Below are 26998 nucleotides of genomic sequence, written 5' to 3'. Positions count from 1 at the left end.
CCAATGGCAAGAAAATCAAACTTGTAGGAGGAGTTCTCTTTTCCTAGCATGCTCCTGCAAATAGCAGGGCTTATGACTGAAAGAGAATGCTGATTCCTTGACTTCAGAAAAGTGATTAATAACGCCTGACAAATGATGATTTTCCTTTGTTTTGATGCATATAAATATTTAACGCTTGAGCTTGGGTGGGCTGCACTTCTGATGAGTGAGCAGCAGAGAAGCAACAGAAGAAAGGTGAGGAAAAAATTAGTCTACCTGACAGAGATCTTACGCTAGAGCTGACTATTTTCAGGCAAATTGGTACAAACCTGGTTGTATGCAAGATCTGTCAGCTTTTGTAGAGTGCTCTGAAGTAGCAGATGCAGTCAGGAGAAAAATAAGACCAGTGGGCAAAACGAATACACTTGTAATCACTTGTATGCAATTTCTTATGTTAATGATTTTTAAATGCTAACAGTGTTTCATCGCTTTAGTTTATCAGAAGAATTTGGTCCTCGTGGTTGTAGAAAAGCTATTTCTTTATTTAGGCATTGAACTGCTGCAAATTAAATGGAAGTATTTAAGGCGCTTTTCTCTTGTATTTTCAGAAGGGCCATAGCTTACGTGAGAAACTTGCAGAAATGGAAACCTTCAGAGACATCTTGTGTAGACAGGTTGATACTTTACAGAAGTATTTTGATGCTTGTGCAGATGCAGTTTCCAAAGATGAACTCCAGAGGGACAAAGGTAAAACTGTAATTAAAAACTCTTCTCTGTAGAATCTAACTTTTTACCCAGTAAACAATAGCCCTTGAAATAGTGTTTGATCCCATATACGCTAGATGAGTATCTTAAACTTGCTTCTTAGCCGAATGACAATCATAGATATTTCTGCATGAGCAATGTTAACTGATTTCATTTTTGAAGTTGGATTCCCATAAAAATCTACTTACTTTGTTAATAAACTGTAGCTATCGGCCTTACTGAAATCGTGTTCTTCTAAGCACTTGATTTTATCAAATGATAGCTGCTTAACCCCGTAAGATGAAGTCAAGTTAGTTTACTGTTGCATCTCTTACCGTTATTGTGACAAACCAATAGGACGTTAGTTTTAATCACTAGGAACAATCCATTCTTTCATAAGGCCAAACCTGCTGCCATATCGAAGGCTCCTGAGATATGTTGACTGTAGCTAGTGTATTAAACAACTTTACCTGTTTGAGATCCTAGTAGACCTAATAAAGGATGCCTATATTCCTCTGAATGTTTTTCTCGGAACACAGCTTGTTGTCATATTTGTGTGCTCTCCTGAGGCATTTCTCTTCATCCTTGAGTTTGCTCTGGCAGTCTAGAACTTTTGCTAGTGAGAAGACAGTAGATAATAAGCACAGTTCTACTTTTTTTGGCAAACTCTACTGTAGAAGAACAGATAGCTGATGAATCATGGCTCCTTGCTTATCCAGTTATAACTCTGAGCTACCTTTTTTTCTTACCCTGAAACCGAGAGCTAAATGTAGACACTGAGCAAATGTTAGTCTTCTAATGGCTGACCGTAATATTGATAGTGGCCTCAGAAATACATGCAGGGAGTTGGAGACTGTTTTGATTTTATTATAGAAAAAAGTTTCCTTAAATGCTGCTTAGCCATGAAGGTGCTCTTAATTGTTCTCTCACTCACTAAAGAATTTGGGGAAAGGTTTTCTCCCTTTCATGACATACAAATTCTCTCTCAAATTTAGTGGTAGAAGATGATGAAGATGATTTCCCCACAATGCGCTCCGATGGGGATTTTTTACATAACAGTAACAGCAATAAGGAAAAATGTAAGTATGTCTAAACTCTGTTCCCACCGAAAACTCCCGAATAGTATGATTAGCCTGGTATAGCAGACTGGTAATTACTCTCTTTTCTAAGGAGAATTACAAGAATAGTTGTACTTGAACTTGTGTGACAGGAACTTATGTTAAGGTCATCATTCATTAGTTGTTTTTCATGATTCTTTGCACTGTATTTAATTTAACACATGCCAATAGTGCAGGTTTGTCAGACTTTCCTACCCCAAGGAAGTCTGTCACCCCCTGTGTCCAAAGTCAAGTCCATACTACAAACTTTTGAAAAAGATGTTGTTGTATTGACTCCTTCTGCCTACCCCCTCCCACCCCCAGCTATAGTTGTGTGGCTAAGTGGCGGTTAAGTCAGCATTATGGTACTGATTCTCACTCACTATAATGTCAGTACTTTTTTCCCCGATATTTCCCAATGTTGAACAGAATTTTCATTTTTATTCTTGCATTAAAGAATCTGATTATAGTCAGTGCACTCACTGCATCCATGCAGTAAATATGAAGAACTCATGCAAGCCCTGCCATTCTAAAAATCTAAAAATCTGGCCTGCCAAAAGTTGCACATACATTTAAAATGTATTTCTATCATTCTGAGACTTTCCCTTGTTTCTTGACTAAAGTGATTCCAGTGTTTACATTCTCTAGCTACTGACAGTTCCGTTAAAGGTAATTGTTAGGCTTCAATTCACAAAACAATGAAGTTGTACCAGCTCCAGTTTAGAATCTGATGGAGTCTCCAAAAGAAGTACTTAGCAAAACTATTTTTAAAAATGTAAACGCTTTCAGCAAGAAACTGGAAAATATATGGGCAAAGCAAGCCTTTTCTGTGTCTTCTGTTATCTTTTTAACAATTTGCGGTAGTCCCCGTGTCCTGCATCTTTCGTTACTGTATTTAAGTGCTCTCTTTCTAGAGTACTGCTGAAACTGTTAGGAGGAAGGAAGAGGAAGGGATAGAAAAGGAGCTTTCTGCATACTTCCAGAACTAATTACATGAGTAGATTCTTCAATGATAGTGAGTGCTTGCTCAGCAAAGGGTCAATTGTAGTGCTAAAGTGGGAGGTTTAGTGCGTAACTCGGAAGTTTTTAATAAATCCCTCATGCCTCTTACCAGCACAGATAAGCTTGCAAAACTCCCCTGTAGGCAAGCCACACATCCATTGATCCTATTTTATTCAAAAAGTCTACATTTTTGAGGACTGCAAAGTCATCAGAACAAACTTCAGAAAATCGAAAAAGCTTTCTTCTAAAAATGTTAAGTGAGAATTTAATTTCACTGCATGATTCATTTTCAAAGAGATGTCTTTGTCAAACCTAGCTTTTGTAGGATGATGTAGGAGTTTCAGCTTAATTTGCCATTAGAACTTTCCCTCATATTTGCATTCTTCTGGTGTATCTGCTATATATAAATTTGATATGTGAAATGTCATTAGGAAAGTGTTTTTGTACATCTGGCCATGTTAGAACACTTAAATGCAAAGTGGGTTCCTTCTGCTTTCTTCAGGTTTTGTGTGTGTATTTAACAGGAATTTGAAGTGATATCCACATTCCTCTTGTAAAGAGTTTGTATTAAGTCTCTGAGCTTCTGTGCTAAAAAATTCCAGTATACTATGAGTGCCTTTATCTAAAATCATGTGTTATAGCTCATTGCACAAAATTACCGCTGCAACCCTTTGTTTTTGCTGAACTTGCAATTCCAGTTCTCATGATTCCTGAATTTATGAACTTTTAATATAAATGATTGACAAAAAGGAAGAGATTAATCTCCATTTTAGTTTTTCTGTGCTGCAGTTTCTAATTTGTAAGTAAAGTTTAAAAGCTGAGTGCTGGAACACCTGACTGGAAATATATTCCTGGCCTATAGTAGAATCCTTGATCTTAAGTCATGCAGAGAGAGAAATAGGTGTCTCAGGTTAAGAACGGTTATCCAAAAGACAGGTGTACTGGGTAGAAAAATAGTCAGACTTAACAGATGACGAAAGATTTATCTTAAACTTGACCCTTTCCTGAAGCTTAGCTTCAGAGCAGACATTAAGATTCCTTGTTTTCTTGGGTTTCAGGTTCCTGTCTTGAATAGTCTTGGAAAGCCTGGAACAATCTTTTGGATAAATTGTAGCTGAGAAATGGTTGTCTGTCTATCCTAAACATGGGACTGTTGTGCAATGAGTGCTCCAGCAAGTGCAGAGTATGAATTCAGCCTCTTAGCCTACTGTGATAAGAGGGAGTATTTGAACCTGACAGAGGAGAGTGCTCTAACTGCTAGACTCAAGACTAAGTGAATGTATTTGCATTGTCTTTTGAAATTTGTTCTCTTCTGCATCTTCACTGGGTAGGAAGAAAAACTTACCATGACTGTATAGCTTTGTGTACTGTTCTGAAGGAGACATTTGGATAGGGAGTTTTCTTCTGTGTTCTCAGGGATCTTTGAGTGAAATGTTCGAGAGGACTATGAAAGTTTTTAAATTTATTGCTCGCTTTCCATTTAGAAAACTTGGTAACTGAAACAATGGTCATTTGTATGAAGTACTAAGCAAGAGCCTGGTTGATGCATTTTTACCTGTCTGGATCTTATATTCTAAGAACATAGAATATAAGAATCTTGATCAGGAAGAGTACCCATTTATCTGCTCAAGAAAATGAAGGGATTTGGCCTTAAATTATGTAGAAATAAGAGCAGGTTTAACCTGTTTAAGCAACCTTTTTGAGGATAGATGTTTTTGTACTAGAATTAAAAAATTGAAGATGATCCAGAAGACTGAAGGAGGAGAATTTGAAATAAAACACAGTGGAATTTATGGTGGATTTTTGTGCTCTGAATAGAGGAAGAATATTTACTAGCATATTGTCCAAGTAATGTGGTGGTTCTTAAAGGAAAATTAATCATATTGGTCCTAGTGCTATCCGCAGTAGTTGAACAATGGCAAGTGCCAATTAAAAATTAGTTATGTACCCAGCTGTTCCTTTTCATTTAGGATTAGTTTAGTGATGTAAGATGTAAAGATAAAGGATCTCTGTTTTTTAATCTCCTGTCTTTTAAAAAAAAAAAAAATCCATTTCAGTGGAAAGGAGATTTAAAGCCCGTTGATCAAACAGATAACGTTTGGGACATCTGGGAAAGTGTTAGAAACATCTTGGGAACAAGAAGGAAAAATCAGTCTTTTCAACAGACAGCAACAGACAGGTGTAGAAGAGAAGGGCTAAAGAGCTACTGAAGAAGACAAAAACTCGGTGTGAAAGATCTATTACTGTGAAAGAGAAGAGTGGAAACAATTCAGAAATAAAGCACAATGCTGAAAAGGCAAGGTAGTTTAAAAGGAACCACTTGACTTGAGATGCTCAAATTGAAATTAAGGTAGGAGAAAAAAAAATCATGTTAGCCTTTTACTTGAACCTATGGAAGATCTTCCTGATACGAGATGTAATTCTGAAACACCCAATCTGGTAGTTAGTATGCAAAAGCCTAGTCGAGAAGGAGTAGGAAAGCTGTTCAGGCTCTCCAGGTAGACAGATCTTCTGACAAATAGTTCTACTATTCTGAAGTTCAACTGTTGTTGAAACCAAGACATGAAGTCTCCTTCTGGCATGTTCTAGGAAGACAAATATGTTTCCTGTGATTAGGGCTAAACCAAAGTACTGCCATCCATAGTGAAGAGTCTCTGAGTGATCAGTTGAAAGAAATAGCCTTTACTCCTTTCTGCAACAAAATTTTTTTTGTCCAAAATTTTGGAAGGAACAAGAGACAGACTTGAGGTGAAACTGCAAGCTCTGTACAAGTCACTTCTATTTTGAGACTCATTATTGAGGACTGACTTATAGACTTAATGATAGCCAAAACTGTATGGCAGCGTGTTTTCAAATAGTAGTCCTCTTAATGAAATTCTTATTGAGGGTGGGGAGGGTTTTATTATAAATATGCGTGTCAGGTAATCTGTTTTATTTGGAGACACTTAAGTGTTCCTACTTCTATGTGTCTCTGTAACTTAAAAGCTGAATAGTTAAGTTTTTAAGAATGCGGTCATCTGCTAGAAAGTGAAGCTTTTCAAATGTGATTTGAACTGTTTTATGTCTAACAGTGAAATGACTTATCTCAGCATTCTGAAAAGGTTAGACGAGGCAGTGAAATGTAAAACATTTTCCTTTGTCTTCATGATGGTAGGTCAGTTTTATGTTAACTGTTATAGTTGCTTCTTGAGTTGTAGCTGAGAGTTAAAGATAGTCGAGAAAAGCAGACTGACTTTTTTCCAGGAAATGACTGTACTGCTGCAGTCCTCTTACAATCTGTTATCACAGAATCACAGAACAGTTGAGGTTGGAAGGGACCTCTGGAGATCATCTAGGCCAACCCCCCTGCTCAAGCAGGGTCATCTGGAGCACGTTGCACAGGATCACGTCCAGGCAGGTTTTGAAAGTCTCCAGGGAAGGAGACTCCACAACCTCTCTGGGCAACCTCTTCCAGTGCAGAGCTCTGTCACCCTCCCAGTAAAGAAGTTTTTTCTCAGGTTTAGATGGAACTTCCTGTGGTTCAGTTTCTGCCTCTTGTCCTGTCACTGGGCACCACGGAGAAGAGTCTAGCCTCATCCTCTTGACACCCCCTTTCCCCCCCCAGATACTTGTACACATTGATGAGATCCCCTCTGGCTTCTCTTCTCCAGACTGAACAGGCCCAGCTCTCACAGCCTCTCATAGGAAAGATGCTCCAGTCCCCCGATCATCTTTGTAGCCCTCTGCTGGACTCTCTGGTAGTGCCATGTCGCTCTTGACCTGGAGAGCCCAGAATTGGACACAGAATTTTAGTTATCTGAAATAGTTCTACAGCTAATATTTTTTTCTTCAGCAAATCTAGCATGTTGTATACTTAAGTTTTTAAAAAAAAAAAAAAAAAAAGACATCTATAAGCAGCATAGCTGTTCTGGTAAGCCTGCACACAGAGGCTATACCAGCAGGAGGGTTTATTTTATTGCTATAAGCTGCAATTTTTGTTAGTAGAGAAGTGTTTTATGGGTGAAGGTTTTGTTTGTCTAACTTCCATTATTCTCAGTGAATCTACTGCATCATTCCCTTGCCAGCTTACACTTTTTCAGTTTTGGCCTCCTCCGTGTTCCTTCTGCAGCTGTTAGGGGGAGGAAGGACTGATCTGCACATTATTCTTTCTGGAGCAGGTTTTTTTTCTTACCTTCCTTTTCTTTCCAGCCCCCACCCTCTCTAGCTTTTAAGAATTATTCTTGATTCACACGAAACAAAAAATAAGCTGTATTCTGCCACGGCATACATGCTTAACTGAGGTGTTTGAAGTAGTGTATGGTTTTTAATCATATACTTGATAATTGTTTGATGCCTAGTGAAAGGAGGGTGTATATAAAACCTCTGGAGACTTATCAAGCCATTGCTTTCAGACCATGTGACAGTTGCTTTCCGTTCCCTTGAGTGCAGATACTGTACTCTACCGTCAGAGAACAGCAAATGCATTTCTGTTCCCTACAAGAACTGAGCTGCTTGAAAGCTCTAGTTCACCCTTGCAGACGGACGTTAGATAAACTTGCACAAATATTTATTTGTACTTTCTAAATCACAAAACAGTGCCACACAGACAAACTGACAGAGTGAAAAAATGGGGTTCCAGCTGGGTGGTAAGTCATGAGCTTGCCCCATGGCATGGCAGGAGTTGCTTTAACTTGCCAGGCTCAGTCAGCTACAACATGGATGTTACTTCTGCTTTCTAATATTTATGACATTAATGTGTTGTATTTGATTTGTTATTCTGTCAACCTACATATAAGTTTGACATATAATAGGTACTTTTTTTTGTCACACGTTTTAAGTGATTTGTTTAAATAGCCTTAGCAACAGATGGCTTGCTTGACAGCATGAAGTAGTTGTTGGAACTGCAAAACCCACAGTACTTGGATAATTCAGCATTTGATACAACTTTTATCTAACACATATACCTTTTACTTTGAGTTTTAAAATATATAATTACTTAAAACAACCTTGACTATTACATTTTGGGTTTGATTGCATTTTGAAATTGTTGCTTTCTTTAGTACTGTATCAGATATGTTTTAAGGTTGCTCTGTCTTAATTAGGCCTCACTTCAAGCTGTCAAACTGCTATTGTTACAAAGTATTACCACTCCCTCCACCCACATGATCTGCAGAGTGCAGAGTAATACAGCATTACAAGCAGACTTGAGGAAATACAGTATAGCAAGAGGAAGCATAGGGGATGCATTCCTCCTTTTGAATCTCTTTCCTTATGGTGTGGCTAGCTGAAAAATTATTAGCATTTTTTATTTTTAAGTTATCTAGCCAGTGTGACATTTTCTTCAAACACTTAATATAAAGCATGCATGTAAAAATGTTCATCTGAGTTAAAGGTAGATATCAGTGAATGATTCATGTTTGTTTTTAGTGTTTCCACATGTGACACCCAAAGGAATTAATGGCATAGACTTTAAAGGAGAAGCTATAACTTTCAAGGCAACTACTGCTGGAATCCTTGCTACGCTCTCTCATTGTATTGAACTCATGGTAAAACGGGAGGAAAGCTGGCAAAAAAGGCTAGATAAGGTAAGATCATCTTCCTTTCACTTTTGCCGAAAAAATTCGTTTCTTTAGCTTGACGCTTGAGTTTGTTTAATCTTTCTACTCCAGATATTGCTTTTATTTTTTGTGTACAGTATTTATTAGTTTTAGGTACTCCCATTATTTACTCCTATAAAGTGTTAAAGCCTCATTTGGCTGCGGGTGATGTAGTAACGTTTTTCATTATTCTTTCTTTTCCTTGTTCAGGTAGTATTCCTATATCTTCTGTATCTGTAAAGAGCCTGACACTTTTCCATAGTAATAAGCATAATGCTTGCAGCCTTTTAAGAGTGACCTAACTACCAAGCTTGTAAAGTGATGTGCAAATTTCTGAAGTGTTTTAATCATTATAAGAGATAGTGACAATACTGAGGAATAATCAATTCCAACTTTAAAGGTCTGTTCAAAGTAAGATATTGTTATTTTGCTTTAATTTCTTAAAGCTAATAAGTTTACACTAATTGGTTAGATTTTGGGGGGGTGTGGCTTTGTAATCTCAATTCGATTAGCAGTGATAAGCTTACTCAACTACTGTAGGAGCTCAAAAGGAGCAGTATTTTCTCTCTTCAGATGAGATGGCTGGCAGATGGTGAGGTTGCTCTTCAGGCTTTGACTTCTAGAATCCTGCCATCAATGGCTAGCGTTCTGGGCAGTCCTTTTGCCGTTGTTGTCTCTTGGTTTTAATTTAACGTATTTTCACATGATGTATATCATGCTTCAGCTCTTTACTGCATTTGTGTTGTTGGCATGCAAAATTGAAAGAATGAAGGCAATTGGGCAAAATACATCCACATTTGAATCCTTGTCCCTGTTTCCTGGCCTTTTTTTTTTTTTTTTTTTGTCAATATATCGAAGTCTCGGTCCTATCTAGCTATATTGCCACTTCTGTTGAGACTTAATCCATCACTGCTGCATCTAGTAGTTGAAAGAGCAGATCCAGGACTGAGAAGCTTGTTCACAGGATCAGAGGGTAATTCAGGTTGGAAGGGATCTCAAGAGGTCTCTGGTCCAAGCTCCTGCTCAAAGCAGGGGCAGCTTATGAGATCAGGCTGGGTTGCTCAGGGCTTTATCGAATCTGGTCTCAAACTGTTAAGGCTGGAGACTGCACAGCCTTTCTGGGCACCCTGTTCCACTGCTTACCTGTCCTCATAGTGAAGAAGTTTTTCTTTATATCCGGTTAGAACTGTTCTTGTTTTCAGTGTCTGCCTATTGTCATCCATACTCCAACCATGGACTGCTGGGAAGAGCCAGACTCACTCTTCTTGATGACCCTCTTGGAAGAATTGAAAGGCTGCTATTAGGTGCCCCCTCCCCCACCCCAAAGCCTTCTCCCCTGAGCTGAACACACACTGATCCCTCCTGTTGGTTGGACTTTGCTTAGAGCATGGATGAAGTGAATTTGTCTTGGGCATAGTTTAAAGTGTTTTAAAATGTTTGTCAGTTATTTGTCACAGATTTTTCTTTACCTGTGGACTAACTTTAAAGCACTTAGGTTTAGCTTCAAGTATTTAATTAACATAAACTTAAAAGTGAATTTCACTTCAGGTCTTGTGTGGATGTGATACCTCGTACAACATGAGCAAATAGATTTTAAGGGAGGTCATAAGCTTGTTAGCGCTTGATTTTACATAAATTCAAGTAGTAAAAGCTTGTCAAAACTTGGAGGTGCTAAGACACTGTGTTGGTAGATTTGCAAGGTTTTCCAAAGTTTTATTTGTCAATGACGGTTTCTGGTGTTTATGGCGCACTCATGGCAAAGTAATGTATTTCTAATACAAAGTAATTATTTTTCTTATGGACTCCCTTAATTGCTAGCCTTTTAGAAGAGGTGATTTTGGTAGGACTAATGTAAAATTTAGAGACAGCACTTCTCTCTGTTCAGAGCTCTACTAACATTTTTTCAGTTTAGTTGTGAGTCTTCAGTTTTTTCTTTTGTTTAGTGGTATCGTCTTCTGTATAACAATTGGCCTGGGCAAAAGCCGTTGCGCTCTCATCTCATAAATGTAGGTGGAGAAGTGTGTTGATCTTTGTACTCTTGGATAGTTGCAGATGTTTATACTGCTCTAAAAAGGAAGTAAATGTTATCAGATGATAATGTTTAAGAAAACCTTCTCTGAGAGGTATTAGAAGGAAAAAATTATCTGAAATTGGGCGGCTGTTTTGTGTTTATGTGCTAGGTGGGAGGGTTTTTCTGAGCTCTTGTAGTTTTGTGTTCAGTGTGTGTAAAAGACCAGCCAGAGGAGTCAAAGAGAGCAGTCAAGTTTGTCTTCTGGCTGTCAGCAGGTTCCCTCTTCAGGGTTCATTCTGTGCAGACTTGTCACTAAGCAAATAGTGTCAGTGGCTAAACTGAATGACTATTTTGGAAGTAGTGTAGGTGCCAATGTAATAGAGCCCTTGTCTTGTCCTGTCCTTTCCTTTCCTTTCCAGCCTTCTCACTCCAGTAGATTCAGAGTTGCATTTTATCTAACAGCAAAGCATAAATACAATTACCTAGCAAAGCGTAAGTGTAATTGCCTCATATGGGAACGGGGCTATCCCATATAGCCCCTGTCTTGCAGAGGGCCGAGTTAATCTAAAGGTGCATCTGGTAGATTTATCAGTCTGCTAAACTTGAAAATAGAATTTCTATTATAACTTTCCTAAAATGTCTCTAAGGAAGCTCAAGTTCAGCAGAACTTATTGAATGCAGAGGTGACTACAGTTTGAAATGAGATGCATACAGCGCTATGAAGAGTGGGTGTCTCTAGAAGCAGTCGACTTATTTTTGTAAATAGATGAAAAGGAATGGTTTTAAAATTGCATTCTAAAGGTTGGAAACTTTATTTGATAAGAACTCATAGAAACATCTCGATTTTGAAAGAGGGTGCTAAAATGGTGCACTTAAATATAAAATTCTAAAATTGCAGTCGCTCTCTGTTACTAGAATGGAGACAAGAAGAGAGTTTATGCAAAAGTGTGCCGTTAATCCACAGGTAGCTACAGCTGTGGTTTGGACCTTTTCTTCCTAGTTGTTAAGTAGGAATGAATCTGATCATGAGGTTGGGTGGTTTTATTGTTCCAGGGCAGTGAAATTTTCAATGTGAGCCTCCTGAATGTATTTTAAAGTTGAGTTTCCTTAAATAAAGAAAAGGGATAAATAGGGAGACCTTTTAATCTCCAGTATCCGGTCCGTTTTTACATCCATAACAAAGCCCTTAGCAATGGGACTGTACTTCTTGTTTCCTTTGGTCCTACTAATTACTAATTGATATTTACATAGGAACTTATTTTCTGAAAATTAACTTTTACCTTAAGATAAACATATTTAATGAGTGGTTTATTTTGTCCACCTTGACATTTGTAACTGAAATGTCTCATTAGATTTTTCTAAAATATTAATATGCTAGTGATTTTTTCTGCTGCGCAACCAGTCTCTCAATTTCTGCATTATTTAGTGGTGTTGCAAAAGAAGCTGGCAGATTTGGAGTGAAGAGTTGTCTTCTGATACGCATCTGAATTGTCTGTACTTCAATGTGCAAGTTGCTGATAATGTGATTTGTATTCCGAGTAGTCTGGTGAAACTTCTCTGCCTTCTCTTAGTGATTTATACTCTTGTCATGCCTTGTACATCTTCAGGGCTCTCTGATTATTTTCAAAATAGGGAAACTTGCCCATTTTTCTGAAATGTAAATGTTAACAGGTATAGCCTGTTTGTGATAGTATTTCGGGAAGGGAAGGCCTACGTGTACAGATGATGGCCATCCTGATTTTTATCTAAGTGCTGCTTCTTTCTAAGACTTCTCCTGTGGAAAACTATACTATTGTCCTTTACAGCACGTGGCAATTGTTGTTTTACTTTCCAGTTTCTAAAGAAAAGCTTGAAGTACATGTTTCAAAGTGAATGTGAATGCTGAATTCCCAGCAGTAAATCAAGCCTGTTAGTGTGTGTTAACAGTTTTCCACTAAATTGCTAAAGGTGAAAGTCAGTTGCTAAACAATTGTATTCGTATCTGCAAGTAGTAACGTGCAGTGTCCAGTTGTCACCTGTAAGACTGTTAACGCTGTCTTCTACCTGAAAGTGATTCTGAAAAGGAACGGAAACATCTGCTGCACTAAAGCTTTGAAGCGGAGGAGTTACAGGAGTGTTTATACCTGTTCACTGGGAACATGTGGCAGTGTGTAGAGTACAAGGAGGAAATCTCAGTCTCTTTCCAGCATGACTACTGCTTTATTTGAAACAGACAATGACGTGGACCCTGATGGCTCTAGTACAGTCACACATTTGTTATGGGAGAATGATGTTTGGTTGTTAGTCTTTGCGTGGAGGTCATGAAATGATTCACGTGGATCCTATGCAAGCTAATTATAGATACAAGCTTACACGCTATGACTCATTATTATCTCACATTATTCAACAAGTTAGCTTTTTACCAGTCTTACTATTCACTCTTCCTTATCTGTGCCCAAGCATCTATGTCAAGGAGGTTTATGTGAACTGTCAGTCAGATACAAAGTCTGACCCTCAGTGACCCGGGAATAGCTATGTTTAAGTTAAAAAGCAGTTTCTGCTTGCTGATTTAATTTTTTCCACGTGACTTAAAGAAGGTATTGCCAAGGTAGGTAGCTACTTAAGCTTTCTATTATGTATGCGTGTATATATAATACAAACACATAATGCATGTATGCAAATAAAAGCAGAAAAGCAGGAAATCTAGCAGTCTTGCAAACTTTACTTGGAAGAAAAAAACATATCCATTTATTGGCATATTTACTATTGCCAGTTGATTCATTCTATCTGCCTCAAATGCTCGTGTAATTTTACAGGAGATTGAGAAAAGGAGAAGAATAGAAGAAGCATACCAAAATGCTGTGACCGAGCTGAAGAAGAAGTCCCATTTTGGAGGGCCGGACTATGAGGTATAAATTGTGCTTTTGAAAATTAAGAACCTTAAGGCTTTTAAAGTTTGGTTTGTTTCTCAAAGGGATGCGTGTATGTGTATAAATTGTGGTGTTTGGCTTGTGCAAGTGATGTATGTGTTTATGCTACTTTTATTTTTCCATCTTGGAAAGTGGATGAAGAATCTCCATCCTTAAATCTCTTGAAAATGAAAGGATCTGTCTTCTCCTCAGATTTCATTACTCTGCTTTTGTCCATAAAGTTTTACCTGCAGAAATTTCTGATGTGTTTATGCGCTTGCTAGTGCTCATACACAGTTTCATGCTTTCTCTATTGATTGGGTCAGATGGACAGATTTTTTAGGTTTATTTCACTTAAATTGCGTGTTTCAGCAGCTTTCTCCTCAGTTACGTATTTAGTCAAATTCTGCGACATTTAAACAGCCTTCTGAAGAATAATATGAGCTAATGCAGCTTACTCGACACATAGAATAGATAGAAATAGGTAGAACAGATATTTGAGCTTCGGTTGTCTGCTGTGACTAAGGCACGCACTGTAAAAGAACAGAAAAAGATGGATGGATAGCAGGTTCTGCTTTGTCCACCTGATTACGGGCTCCCTAAGTAGCTGGGTATGACACGTGTTTTAAAGTTTGAGTTTATTCCCTTTTCATCTCAACCCAAAATATGACCCTTGTGCTAGCCAATGAGGCAGTAGTGGCAGAAGGTAGCCTGTTTCAGTTCTATACCAGAGGTTACCTGTTTCTTTCTGACAAATTCTTTACTCCGTCAAAGTATCTGAAGCTTCAGCTCCCAAACAGGAACCCTTTTATTTGCTCATCTCTGCATGAAATGAATGTAGTGATTTATTCATGGAAGTTAAAATTTACAGGAACTAAAGCAGAAATTCCTTTTGTCTCAACATCTAACTACTCTTGAGTTTCTAGTGAAATTCTGAAATAAACACGTTTGTAAACATCTTAGGCAGTACTTACCAAAAGAATCTCTACAAAAGAGACCGAAAATATACTGTAACCTACTTTCATAGATTAAACCTAGTTCAAAATCACCTCTGCATACCTTCTTTGCTTTATAATACAGAAAGTTGGTTTCGTTACAACTGGAAATATGAGAGTTGAAAAAGATGTATAACCTAAGTCTCACTTCATGTTTTCTTAAGCAATGATCTGCCTAAATGTTTAAATTCTTTGGTTTGATTCAGTTGCTTTGAAAATAAAATAGAGCGCAGAGAATCTTGCTTACAGCTGTGTACCTCTGATACAGCTAATGTCTTTCATGGGAGACAAGGGGCAATACAGTGTGCAAAATACTAAGCTTCTAACAAGTACCTGAGCTTTTAAAAATCTCTTCAAGGATACTAAAAGGGTACTGAAATCTGCATAGCTACAGATTAGGCTTATGGTAGGGGGTTGTCTTTATCTTCCCACTTACAGATATACTTTCTCTTTTGGAGAAAAATATTTTGAGGTATCCTTATTGGACAAAGGGGAGTTCTGCTGCTTTTGTTCTTTCACTATTCCAGTTATTGTCATCTGAAAGCCAACCTCACTTGCTTCTGAAATTGAACAGCAAAGAAACATACACTGTGTTTACTTTGCTAATGTTTTCATTTTCTGTAGCCTCTGGTTCTAACTTAGTTTTGTAGTCTTCGTACCCATTAAATAGTTGCTTTTTTTAATACTTCTGAATAGCACCTTCCCAAATATTGACAGCACTGATAGGCTTCTTTCAGTTGACTGAATCATTCTCTCAATTTGAATGAGCACTGGACCAGGTTGCCCAGAGAGGTTGTGGAGTCTCCTTCCCTGGAGGTATTCAAAACCTGCCTGGACGCGATCCTGTGCAATGTGCTGTAGGTGACCCTGCTTGAGCAGGGGGGTTGGCCTAGATGATCTCCAGAGGTCCCTTCCAACCTCAACTGTTCTGTGATTCTGTGAAAGGTAATCAAGCTAAAACCTACTTTAAGGGGAAGCTGAATAACAAAATAAGTGCAGACAAAGAAATTGCTGCCTTTTGCAAGGTAACCAAATATGTTCCATCCTTGCTGGCATTTCAGGCAAATGCAGACTCTGTGGCCACAGAGAAAATCCGAATGTCTTATTTCAGATGAACAGCAGTTCACACTTTCAGCTATTGTTTCAGGCCGCTAAAAATGTAAGCAGGTCTTCCCTCAGTGATTTACATTTGAATTCCAGTTTTAAGTCATTCCTATAACCAACTGTACTGGAAGTAGTTTTGTTTTTGAATGAACGGTTACAAAAGCAGAAAATGTCTGTACTACCTCTGAAAACGTTGAATCCTCTTTCATTAACGCCCCATTTTTAAATGTTAATATGTTGAGGAAGGTTTGATGTTGATCCATGTTCTAGGGATATCTTGATACATGTTCAGGTGTTTTGATTAAGTGCTCTTCTGGAACACTTCAATCTGCATATGTTCTTGTTCTTATGTCTTTCCTTTTTATCCTGTTGTGAGCCCAAAACAGTATATTGGTGTCTATAGGGAAAGGATCGTAGGCATGTGAGATTTTAGCCTATCCAACGTAAAGCTACACTCAAGTGGTAACAGAACAGTCCGTTTAAAGACTGCCTGAGTACAGTCTTCCCAAAATAGAAAGCTGTAGTGCCCAAAATAGGGAAACTGGAAAGTTTTTATTTCTAGATGGAAAACTTTGAACTTCTCTCTCTGTAGAGGCTTGTCTGCGTTCAATGTGGTGTTTTCTGTTTCTGTTCCCCATTGTTTCAATGTCTGCTCTCCCCTGTGCCTCTCACTTCCTCCGTCAATTCCTTATGTTGATCCTCAGGTTTCCTTTATGTTTTTTGTCCTACCATTAGTATTGTCCTGTCTGCCTTCATATTTCCCTTCCTCTTCTAGAGCTCCCTGACTGTGGAACAAACGCCATATTCCCCTTCTTGCATCTATTTCCCTGAATTCTGGTCCATTGTCACCTTTCTATCTCCAAACTTGGTACATAATGCCCAGCAGCTGCCTCAGTTGTGTAACTAGAAATAAAAAGCTTCTAAAGGCTCTAAATGGTTCCTAAATATCTTTGAACGGTGTTATCTGTGAATTAAAAAAAAAAAAACTTTATAAACGGCCGCATGCTTAATTAAATTTGTTCTTTGCGAGACTGACTACTGCAAAGCTAAGCATGTAAGGGAGTGGAAACCATGTTGGAATTGCATGTTGTAATTCACATTTTTAGTGATTAGCTGATTTGCAGTCAAACATATTCTGAGATTAAGGCATAGCAGGTAGAATATTAAAAACCATGGAAAAATTAGAGACACTGAAAATTAAACCTTTGAGAGCTAGTGTCAATATTAGCTACAAAGAAATTTCTGCTTCTCCCAGATATCCCTGTTGTAAAGTACTTCTTAAATTTTGTGAGACCGTGGTCTGTCTTACAATACAGTCAAAGCTGTACACTTGGTTTTAAGTTGCTGTTTTACATATTAGTCTTGAGTTCTTAATGGTAGTTGACTCAACTCTGCCTGCTGTTTTAGTATTAAACTAATCTTTCCAAGAATTCTCAATAAAGCGATTCCCAGGATTTCATCCTATCATGTCATGCACTTATCTGAAATCCACTCTAAGGTTTGGAATATTCAGAAGGAAGTCTAATTGCATAACTAAAGTGTTTACAGTGTGACAGAAAAGTAAGCATATTAACGCAAGAGAAAATGTATAATTAAAGCCTAAATGTGAGGGCAAAGTATATTGACTTTGTTCTTCAGTCGTCAGCTTCCAGAAATATTTTTTACTTGTTTACAGAACTACCCCTAAATTACACTTACAGAACAGGAATATCTTTTTTTTTTTTTTTTTTAAACAAGTAGAGTTTTCAGATGAACTATAGTCTTAAGAATGTGGATGAAAAGACTTAAGGTCTATAGAGAAATGCCCTTTAATCAGTAATATACTTGATAGATGGATTTGTTTAATATTAAATATGTCTCATATCTTTTGAATTCTGAACTAATTTTGTTTCTTATGGTCTAGGAGGGTCCTAATAGTCTGATTAATGAAGAAGAATTCTTTGACGCTGTTGAAGCTGCTCTTGATAGACAAGATAAAATGGAAGAACAGGTAGGTACTGATACTTGAAAAAATGTGTTAATGGCAGGTATTTCATGCATGATTTCTGTCCTTGTAATTCTGTCCTGGGGTGTAACTCCTAAAACTCCAGATGATTTATAGTGACATGTTATGCGTATAATTCAGTTCTGAATATTTGTACAGTTAAATATTTTGCTTAATATTAATTTTGAGAAAATGGATTCACAACTTTTCTATAAAAGGGAGATATTAATTTATTTGAATGTGTCTGATTTCTGATTCCTAAGTATGTAAGTACGTATGAATCCTATATAAAACTAATCTTTGAAAGTGATGCAAATATGCAAATAAGTGCATATTTGAATGATACAGGTATTTCTCAAAATCTGGTTATTGCCCTGAAGTTTCTTTTGACTCTCCCTCTCATAAGTGTGTGAAATAAAGACAGTTGTTATGGTATTTTTTTATCAAAATATCTGTAGATTCTGGTTATTTCTTTAACTATTCTTACACACTTCAGTGGCAAATATCAAAAAGGTATAAGGCGCGTGGGATGAAATATATAGAATATGAGAATGCATAATAGTGTGTAAAATGATAAGGAATAGTGAAGAGTGTGCGCTCTGTCTTAGAAGGTGTTTATGCTTTTTGAATACAATGAATACAGTGATTTGGTTTAGAATCACAAGACTTGTCAGTGGACATAGAGTACCCAACACAGTTTACCTAAACTGGGATCTCTTTAGTAGAGAATGAAAGTTCTGATTTACTGTTGTACTACTTCATTGATGTAACATCCTTAATACTGCTGATGGACTTTCCTTAACCCAGAAGCACGCCTTGAAGTAGATGGACAGGTAATTGAGTCTCCAGACCCGTTTGCTTACTGAAAACTCAAGCCAGATGCCAACTTAATGGCTATCATTGTCAGCATTAGCTTTTTTTTTTTTTTAGTGTGGTAGCCATTAGATGCGTTGGGGATGTGTTTAATAACCTACCCAATAGCAGCTAACTACTAATAACTAAACCCATCTCATTGCAGTCTCAAAGTGAAAAAGTCAGATTACATTGGCCAGTGTCCTTACCTTCTGGAGATGCATATTCTGCTGTGGGGACTCATAGATTTGTCCAGAAGGTAAGATGTTTCCCATTGTCTCACAGTCATGGGCTGACTTATATTTCTGTTTGTTAATATTTTGTATGGGTAGGTGTGATTGAATTTGTAGATGTTTCTAGTAACTTTTAATAGATTACTCATTTTTTCTAATTAAAATAACCGGAATTGGAGAAGGACTGTTTTCTGTCTTGACTTAAAAAAATACTGATTTGAGTAGCTATTTAGCATACTCCTGACTAGTATCAAGCTTGTCAGGTTGAGATACTAAATAAAAAAGAAAAAACAACATGCCAACTTGATAGTGTATTTAAGAGACCTTCAACAAAACGTATTGAGCGGAATAAACTAGAAAAAATTCAGTTACTTGTATCAGAATCAGTTGGCATTTTTTAGTGTTACTTTTAGTGTTACTGGAAACACTACCCTCCTCAAGGCTACACTGGGAGTATAATACATAATAGGTGCATGAAATCAGCATTTGCTGCTGTGCTTGCTGCTTATGGTGCTTTTGTTTTCCTTTTCTTCATTATCTTGTGCTTGGAAGTTGGTACTGAATGCTCTGTTGTGCCTTTGTTCTGATTACTTGGTTTTTTCTTTGTCTGTCTCTGGTAGCCCTATAGTCGCTCTTCCTCCATGTCTTCCATTGATCTAGTCAGTGCCTCTGATGATGTTCACAGATTCAGCGCCCAGGTACTGTATGAATGCTTAGAGTGGGGGTTGCATATCTTTGCTGTATTTCATCCTCTTCTCTAGAACCTGGGTTTTTTTGTTACATAAATCACTGCTTGCTTTAAACTAGTACATTGAGACAAACAAAGGAGTTCTCTATTCCTATACTAAATGGTTGTCTTTTTACATTCTGCTTGCATGCATATCACTCTTGCAGAGGCCCAAATCTTGTGAGACTGTTGGATTGATTTCAGCAGCTTTAATAAAAATGCATACAACTTGATCTGCATTTCTGATTATTATAAAAGTAGAATAACACCTGTTTTGTGTGGGATGGAGATAGGCTTGACTTTAAACTTCAGTATTTTTTTCTTGCTTTTAAATCAATCAAAGGTTTCATTTTATCTTTTATTCTTGTTTCTGTATCGCTTGTAATGACTTTAAGACGCTAAATGTTAAGATTCAGTAGTATTGTTTTCACCTCTACAGCCAGTTTTAGTACTGGAAGGTCATTATAATGCACCTCCTTAAACAAGACTGCAGATATGAGAGCTTACTGAAGAGTTTGAATATATTCACTTATCCTTCAGAGGGTTAGTCTGACATCCCGAATATGGGATTGTAGTCATAGTGCCATTCTATTAATGCACAAAATTATTCTGTGGTTGCTCTGAAGATTATAGTTTATAAGGTTGGACTAGACAGGTGGGTTCATGTGTCTGCTCCTTAGTCTCAAAAAAAAACAAAACAAAACAAAACACTGTTCAGACATGCCATTGCTGCTGTAAGGTTCCTCCTGTTAAGCGGAGAACTGGACTTCCTTCTGAGATTTGTAATTTGGTTCTGTTGGAAGCTGTTTACTAACACTAAACAACCTGTTTTGTCAAAAAAGGAATGGGCTCCCTCTGAATAATGGAGCCTGGAATCATACCACCTGTCAGTTTTACTCTCAGCTTTGTGAGCAGAAGCCTAACATTTAATGACTTGTTCTTTGGACTGAAATCCCAACGTTTGCCTTGACCTATTACAACCAGTTACATCTCTAGAATTTTGACTTGCAGCAAGGCAAAAAGTCTGCAGGTCATATTACAAAACTCTGACAGACTGACTGGTCTGCTAGTAGTCAAATTAGTATTTAAAGGTGGTTTTTTGGGGGGAGGAGGGATGGTGATCAAATAGTAGAAAGCAAGAGCACCTTTGATTCCAAAGATAGGAACTGGATGCCTCTCAGACTGTGAGTACATGGCTAGTTCCGTTGAAGGGAAACTCCACTGAAATGTGCATATGCTTATGCCATTTTTGCCTTTTGTGTTTGTGATAGCATTTGTGCATGCATATGGTAAATTTGAATATTGGAGCACTAGTGTGGCTGAAAAACTAGCCATCAAAAATAAGTCCAAAGTTGACCAGGTCCTCATCACAAGAATGCAAATCAGGTTAAAGATAAGGATCAGGGTTAAACAGACTTGAGTGTGGGGTCAGGCTGTTGCTCTTCAGCTCTGCATGGCTTATACTAAGTTGAAGTGACTACCCAGTGCCTTAGGATGCAGTTTCAAGTTCATAGACTCATTGCAGAAAAGGTGATCTTGTTAATTTATAGGAAACTGCTCTCTTCACCTTCTTCCCCCACACCCTAGAATAGATTTGTCAGATCAACAAGTCAGTCCACTTGCTCTGGAGCCTCGGTGCTGGTGAGCAGGCAGTGAAAGACAACAGGGGCTTGAAGGCAAAAACAGGATACCTTCTCTTGGTGACAACCTGCTGTAGACATCCATCCCCAGGCTCAGGGTTTAACTTTTCAGAAGGCAAATGAATATCTGATGTCTTGATTCTGAATAAATGTGACTCATTTCTAGACTTCAGTCATACCAAGGGAATTTCAGTATCAGTAAAAGATCAAGTAGAAATTTGCAGCTTTGTTTTTAAAACTGAGAAGTGCAAACATAGTTGATTGCTGAGGCACCCCTGTAGGCAAGATCTTCCTGCTAAAGGTGTCTTCCTGAGGGTGTGCGTTTTTACCGTGGTTTGGAACATCTTCTGTCTTTCCTGAGATGGAAGAGATTTCTCCGATCAAGATACCGATATGATGACAGCGAGCCTCAGTATCTCCTTCAGAAGATTCAGTATCTGTTCATACTTTGAAGAAGTACTAGAGACTTGTCATTAGCAACTGAAGGTTAATTATTTTTTCCAGAACAAACAGTGGTAAAGTTCCTGTAGTAACTATTGCCATGTGGCTCCCAACAGCTCTTTATGTGCCTGAACAGTTCAAATAAGAAAGTCGGATAGATATTCTGTGACTTCTCTGGAGTACTGGGATTGCTATAGCAATAAAAATATGGTTCAGCTGGTGAAAACTTGCTGAATTGGGTCAATATCTTCCCATCTCTTTTGCGAGAATGTATTGGAATATTACCACATCCTGTCCACTCGGACTTTATGGAAAGAAAATGATTGTGGAAAAAGTTTTGGGGGATGGGGAGTAGTAGAATGATTTGAGCACGTCATTCTGTAATAGTAACCCTGCCATTTTTAGTCTAGAACAGTTTCAAGTCCCACAGGAATATTCAGAATTCCCTAAGAATTAATCAGGGTACTGGTTTAAAAATGGACTGGATATGTGAATGATTCATGGCGCAGCTTAGCTTGTTCACTTGGCTGTTGAGGAAGCTGAATATTATCAAGGTGCTTAACTTTGCTGGGAGGCATTATAGGTTCCAAGACGCTATTCATTTGGCTTCATAATGTATTAGATTAATTTCAACTGTTTTAAGAGCACTGTCTTAAAGTGACTGACAACTTAGTATCAGGCTTTTGAAAATGTAGCTTCCTTCTGTTATGCCACTGTTTAATTCCCTGAAAGTCTGATAGTCTTTTGTAATCTTTTTGTAAAACCTTTGCAGCTTCTTTGAGACCTTTTGACATCCCTCTCCTACTCTTGGGGAATCCTCATTAGAAGGGAAATACTCTTTTATAATGCTGGCCACTGACTGATAATACACTGGGGTTCTTCACCCTCTTTAGTTGAAAGACTGTCTAATCTTTTGGATGGGGCAAAGAACAGTTCAGGTATTACACTCCCGTTATTTTTGGATATTTGGAAAAGGAGGTAATTGTGACAGTAAGGTTAAAAAAAAAAAATTGGCTCTTACGAAGAAGTTATTTTGTTTATGTATACTATTGGGAGCTGTTTCCTCAGTGTGCCTTCAGAAAGGAATCGATTTGTCTTTGTTAGCTGAAAGAGATGCTTGGGCTTAAACTCTGCAAGTGCTTTGCAGATGACTTTCTCATTTCTTCAAGGACTATCAGTTCTCTAAACAGGTTGAGCTGTTGTAGGCTGGCTGTAGCGGGCTGTCTGCCCGCTTAGTTGTAGGCTAAGCCTGCGTGATAGAGGATACAAGTATTTTTGCAGACGGTTCCTGCAGCCTGCCAGAAGCCTGGAGGGAATAGTGTGTCCTACCATGCACCAAAGCAGCTGTGAATCTTGGCTCTGTGCCCAGGGTGGCAGCTGGAATAGATGCAGGCTGACAGACAGTGACCTGTGGGTAAATTATGTAGCGTTTGGACATGTGCTAGCCAGTTGTGGCCACTGCAGTTCCTTGGTCAGATGGAAGTGATTGCTTTTGTTAGCGAAACAAAGTATTCGCTCTGCTCTGGAAGTTGCAGCGGTGATCCCTCTCTACTTCTGCTCACTTCAGGATAGCAGCTGTCTGAAAGATGTTCCAAGTCATATGTCTTATTAGCGGGAATGAAGCTTTATTCTCTAAAGCAAGACCAGGAAGGGGGGAAAAAATCGACGCCTGCTAAAAATGCCGTTTGAGTTTTCAGAGGAATTGGGGAGCCAAGTGCTGAGCAGTTCCAAAGGCCTTAAACTGTTTGAAACGCGCTGCTCTTGGTGCCTTGGGCTCTTCTTTCCTTGCCCTTCTCCTCCTCCCACTGCATTTAGCATAAAGCAGAAGTGGCAAAATACAAAATGTAAACATATACAAGCAAACCGTGTCCATAAAAGGTTAAGACCTGGGGGAGGAGAGAGATAGGGACCTGAAAGTCTTGCAGAGGAAGTTCAGGAGCATGGGGAGGATTCTCTTCTGAAAGAAGTGTGGCTTAGTGCTAGTAAACTGAAGTTTTAAATAGTCTACCTTTTTACCTCGCGTGGGCTGTGCTATCATAAAGAACGTTCCAAGAAAGTAAGTAGACCTTTTGTAGGAAGCCCTTTAGTAACTGACAGGAAAAGATGGCCTGTATAGAAGCAGAAACACAAATGTAATGAGTTTTCCTAATTTGTAGCCTTCCCTGCAACAGGAGGAAAAAAACTCTGTACTCTTAACTTGTGTTTCTATAGCGAAATCTGTAGTTAAAATAGGATCAAGTAAAAATTCCATCCAAAGTTTTTTATTTTGTTATACTTAGATGTTTTTGGCTTGGATCAATTTCTTTTTTTCTTCCTAGTCTTATGTGTCACCCAAAAGGTATACAGTACAAAGTTACTGCTTTATATTAAATGTAAACAAGATCTTTCAATTCCATACCATGTTAGAAAAGGTTATCGAATATTCCGTAGTTTTGCTTTCTACTTTTACTGCTTGCTCAATTAAAAATATTATATATTATGAAGCCACATGTGTGTATATGTGTAAAATGTTTTTTTGAAGTTGTGCAAAAAGCACTTCGAGGTTCAGGGTACTGATCTTGTGATTGTGCGCTCCTTAAGATTAATCAGTGTATTCATCAATCAGCTAAGCTTTGTTTTAAGTGCTTTCTGTTTAATTAAAAAAAAAAAAGCATTTCTAGTAATTCAGGAAAACAGTGACAATCACAGGTTTACCTGTGGCAAGTTTCTAGTAGTCACCTACCTTTAAGTTTTGTAGATGGAAAAAAGTTATCAAATTGTTTTCAATGTTTATAAATGTTAAACGGCAAGTGGACACCTTACTTTCTTCCCTCCTTTTTTAGGGGGCTAAACTTAAATTTGGTTTTGAGCAGGATTTGGAAATAGTAGGGGGTGAGGGAGGAGTGGGAAATAAAAGAAACGTAAGATTATAGAATAAGGTTGCAGATTTAAAAAATCTTTTTCTTGTCCCACTACCTCTTTCATGTAGATTATATGGAATAGCAAAATGAGCTGTTCATTAAAATGCATTAAGTGTATTAAATGCTTAAAATGTATCAAATACCTGACCTTTAAGAAAAGCACACAGCTGTCCACCTAACTACTTAAATATTTTAAAATAATGGAGTTTCTGCATCATCTTGATTTTATGGAATGTGAGCATTTCTATTTATAAATTATTTCCAGTGGGCAACTGTGTAAAGATGCTGCTGAAACAGAGTAGGGTGTCTTTGCTCATGACCGCAGTTCCAATATAAGTTTTTGATAGTATTCACGCTTTTAGGTGGTCTGTCCTCTCCCCCACCCCCCGCCCCGACTTTTAGCTTTCTAAATGCTGTTCACTGAATGTTGGCTTTCATATCTTCCAATGCATCATAATTCTGTTTAGAGATGTGAAGTAATTTTTGAAATGTTGAAATAAAGTGGTCAGTAGGTGGAAGTAGTGAATTTTGACAGTTTAGAGCCCCAAAGGAAGAATAGGAAGTGCCTATGAAGAATGAAATCAGAAATTGAATCAAGTTTTTTGCTTTTTGTTTCTGAATGCCGGAAGTATCTGCTTGTCCTTACTTTCAATAGAGAGTTCTGTTCAAGTTCAGCTCCTGCACAAGATCTGAAGCCTTGACTTGTGGTTTCCAGTACTGTACAGTTTCCAGTCTAAGAAGATGTAAGGAATGTTTTAAAAATTTGTGCTTTTTTTCCTTTAAAGGTAGAAGAGATGGTACAAAACCATATGACTTATTCTTTACAAGATGTAGGAGGAGATGCCAATTGGCAGCTAGTGGTAGAAGAAGGAGAAATGAAGGTAAATCGTTTAACCTTTTGTTTCTTTGCTTCGCTGATATAAGATGGTATGCTATTAATAATTTTTTTTTTTCTCTTTGAGTACTATCACTCAGCACGTTATGCTGGTAATAGTTCTCTCTGAGAATAGCATTGTTTAAGTTAGGGCTGGAGTCCACAAGAGCTACAGCCACTAATCATTTCAATCATGCAGAATCCGATCTAACTTTTGCAAGAGCTTTACATCATTGCAGATTCCTTCCTTCTTTTCTCCTACTTAAAATTTGGTATCAAAATGACATAAATTTTTATGAAATATTATATGATGGTAAGTTACTGTTTCATTTACTCTACTGTAGATGTTTGTGGTGATCCTTGTGCCTAGTGGTAAATAAGGTAGCTAAATCATTTTTGGATAAGAGACTCTCAAAATACCGGCTCGCCCTAATGCAAAGTGCCATGTGATAACATCCACATTGGCAGTTACTAGGGAGCACTGACATGGAAAATTATTTATGTTAGTCTTCTAGATAAGTTTTTTGTTTGTTGTTTAAAGCTGATTAAACTTTAAACAATTGAAATACAGTTTTGACATTTTTTGTTCTGCATTTCACTATCTTTGACCATAGGTGTACAGAAGAGAGGTGGAAGAGAATGGAATAGTTTTAGATCCTTTGAAGGCAACACATGCAGTTAAAGGTGTAACAGGGCATGAAGTTTGCCACTACTTCTGGAATGTCGATGTTCGTAATGACTGGGAAAGTAAGGAATTGGTTCTTATGTTCTGTTTATCACTAAGCATATTGTTTATAATCTTGACCTCATGTCTGTATGCTTGTTTATTGTGTTTTTTTTTTCTTTTAGCAACAATTGAAAATTTCCATGTTGTGGAAACTTTAGCTGACAACGCAATCATCATTTACCAGACACATAAGGTAATAGCACTTAAGCTGCATACACCACCTTATTGAGACAGTCTGGGGCACGTGTGTTCTAATGTATTATGAAACACTTAGACAACAGCTTAAATGCTGTTTAAAACAACAGTTCAGAACTAGTTCTGTATTAAACTGAACTTTGTCAATTTTTGGAAGTTGGTTTGATGGCGTAATGGGCTGTATGTGTATGTGATAGAACTTGTAGTAACAGGTGAGATTAATCTGTGTGTGTCACTGCCAGCAAAACAAGGTCATCTAAAACAAACTAAAGCAATAAGTCAACACTGACTGCAAGCAAGAAAAACTCATACTGCTGTATCACGTTTTTTGCAATAAGGCACGTTGGTGACATAGGCATTTGCATTATGAGATGGTATGTTTGCTGGTATAGTGATATAATATGCTCATTCTTTTAAGTTGCGATTTTTTCCCCCCACCAACCAGTTCTGGTGTATCTTTATCAGAATGCTCATTCAAAGTTTAGCCCAACAATTACAACAGTTGGGCTCAAGAAAAAAATGGCAATGAAGTATACAGATTCATCTGTAATCTTGCATGGTTCTGAGTATTAGTATACTCAGATATTAAGACAAATCGTTTTCTTGGACCATTTCGCCAGTAGTGTAGGTAGCTGAAAGCTGGCATAACAGAAGACTAATTTTTTTTTTAATAAAGCAGTGCTGTGGTAAAATTTAGATAGAGTTGATTCCCTTCCCTCCCCTCACCCAGAATATCAGGAAAAGGGCTTCTGTAGCTTATTTTATTTTATCAGACATTTTGCTTCTGAAACGTTCTCTCTTGATGGTATCAGTTTACCATATCTGTCTCACTGAAGGGATAGCTCTATAAAAATACTTCTGTTAAAAATGTTTCTTTCTCTCTTGGTATGTATGTGTGTGGAGATATCCTAACCGTAGACACATCTACTTATAGTTGAGCAACAAACTGAACCAGTGGCTACAAGTATTAACTAAAAAGCAAACCTGACGTTGAGAAAACTGTAGGGGAGCTGCCTCTTTGCTGAAAAA

At 37.8% G+C, this 26998-nt stretch overlaps 1 protein-coding gene across 2 annotated transcripts in view; it reads left to right on the top strand.

The window, feature by feature from the left end:
• Positions 1-26998, top strand: part of CERT1 (ceramide transporter 1) — a 79755-nt gene that overhangs the window by 44329 nt on the left and 8428 nt on the right. The window contains exons 5-14 of one of the 2 annotated variants that reach the window (XM_068925525.1): positions 588-726; positions 1719-1802; positions 8229-8386; positions 13205-13297; positions 17300-17386; positions 18399-18491; positions 19086-19163; positions 24959-25054; positions 25662-25794; positions 25897-25967. In XM_068925525.1, the coding sequence (XP_068781626.1) occupies positions 588-726; positions 1719-1802; positions 8229-8386; positions 13205-13297; positions 17300-17386; positions 18399-18491; positions 19086-19163; positions 24959-25054; positions 25662-25794; positions 25897-25967 (1032 nt within the window). The remainder of the gene's footprint in view (positions 1-587; positions 727-1718; positions 1803-8228; positions 8387-13204; positions 13298-17299; positions 17387-18398; positions 18492-19085; positions 19164-24958; positions 25055-25661; positions 25795-25896; positions 25968-26998) is intronic. The other variant, XM_068925526.1, reaches the window with a different exon arrangement.

This window comes from Struthio camelus, chromosome W (genome assembly GCF_040807025.1).
Source record: "Struthio camelus isolate bStrCam1 chromosome W, bStrCam1.hap1, whole genome shotgun sequence".
In the NCBI taxonomy this organism is placed as follows: domain Eukaryota; kingdom Metazoa; phylum Chordata; class Aves; order Struthioniformes; family Struthionidae; genus Struthio; species Struthio camelus.
The sequence above is the reverse complement of the archived record's forward strand: the minus strand, read 5'-3'. Positions and strand labels throughout refer to the sequence as shown.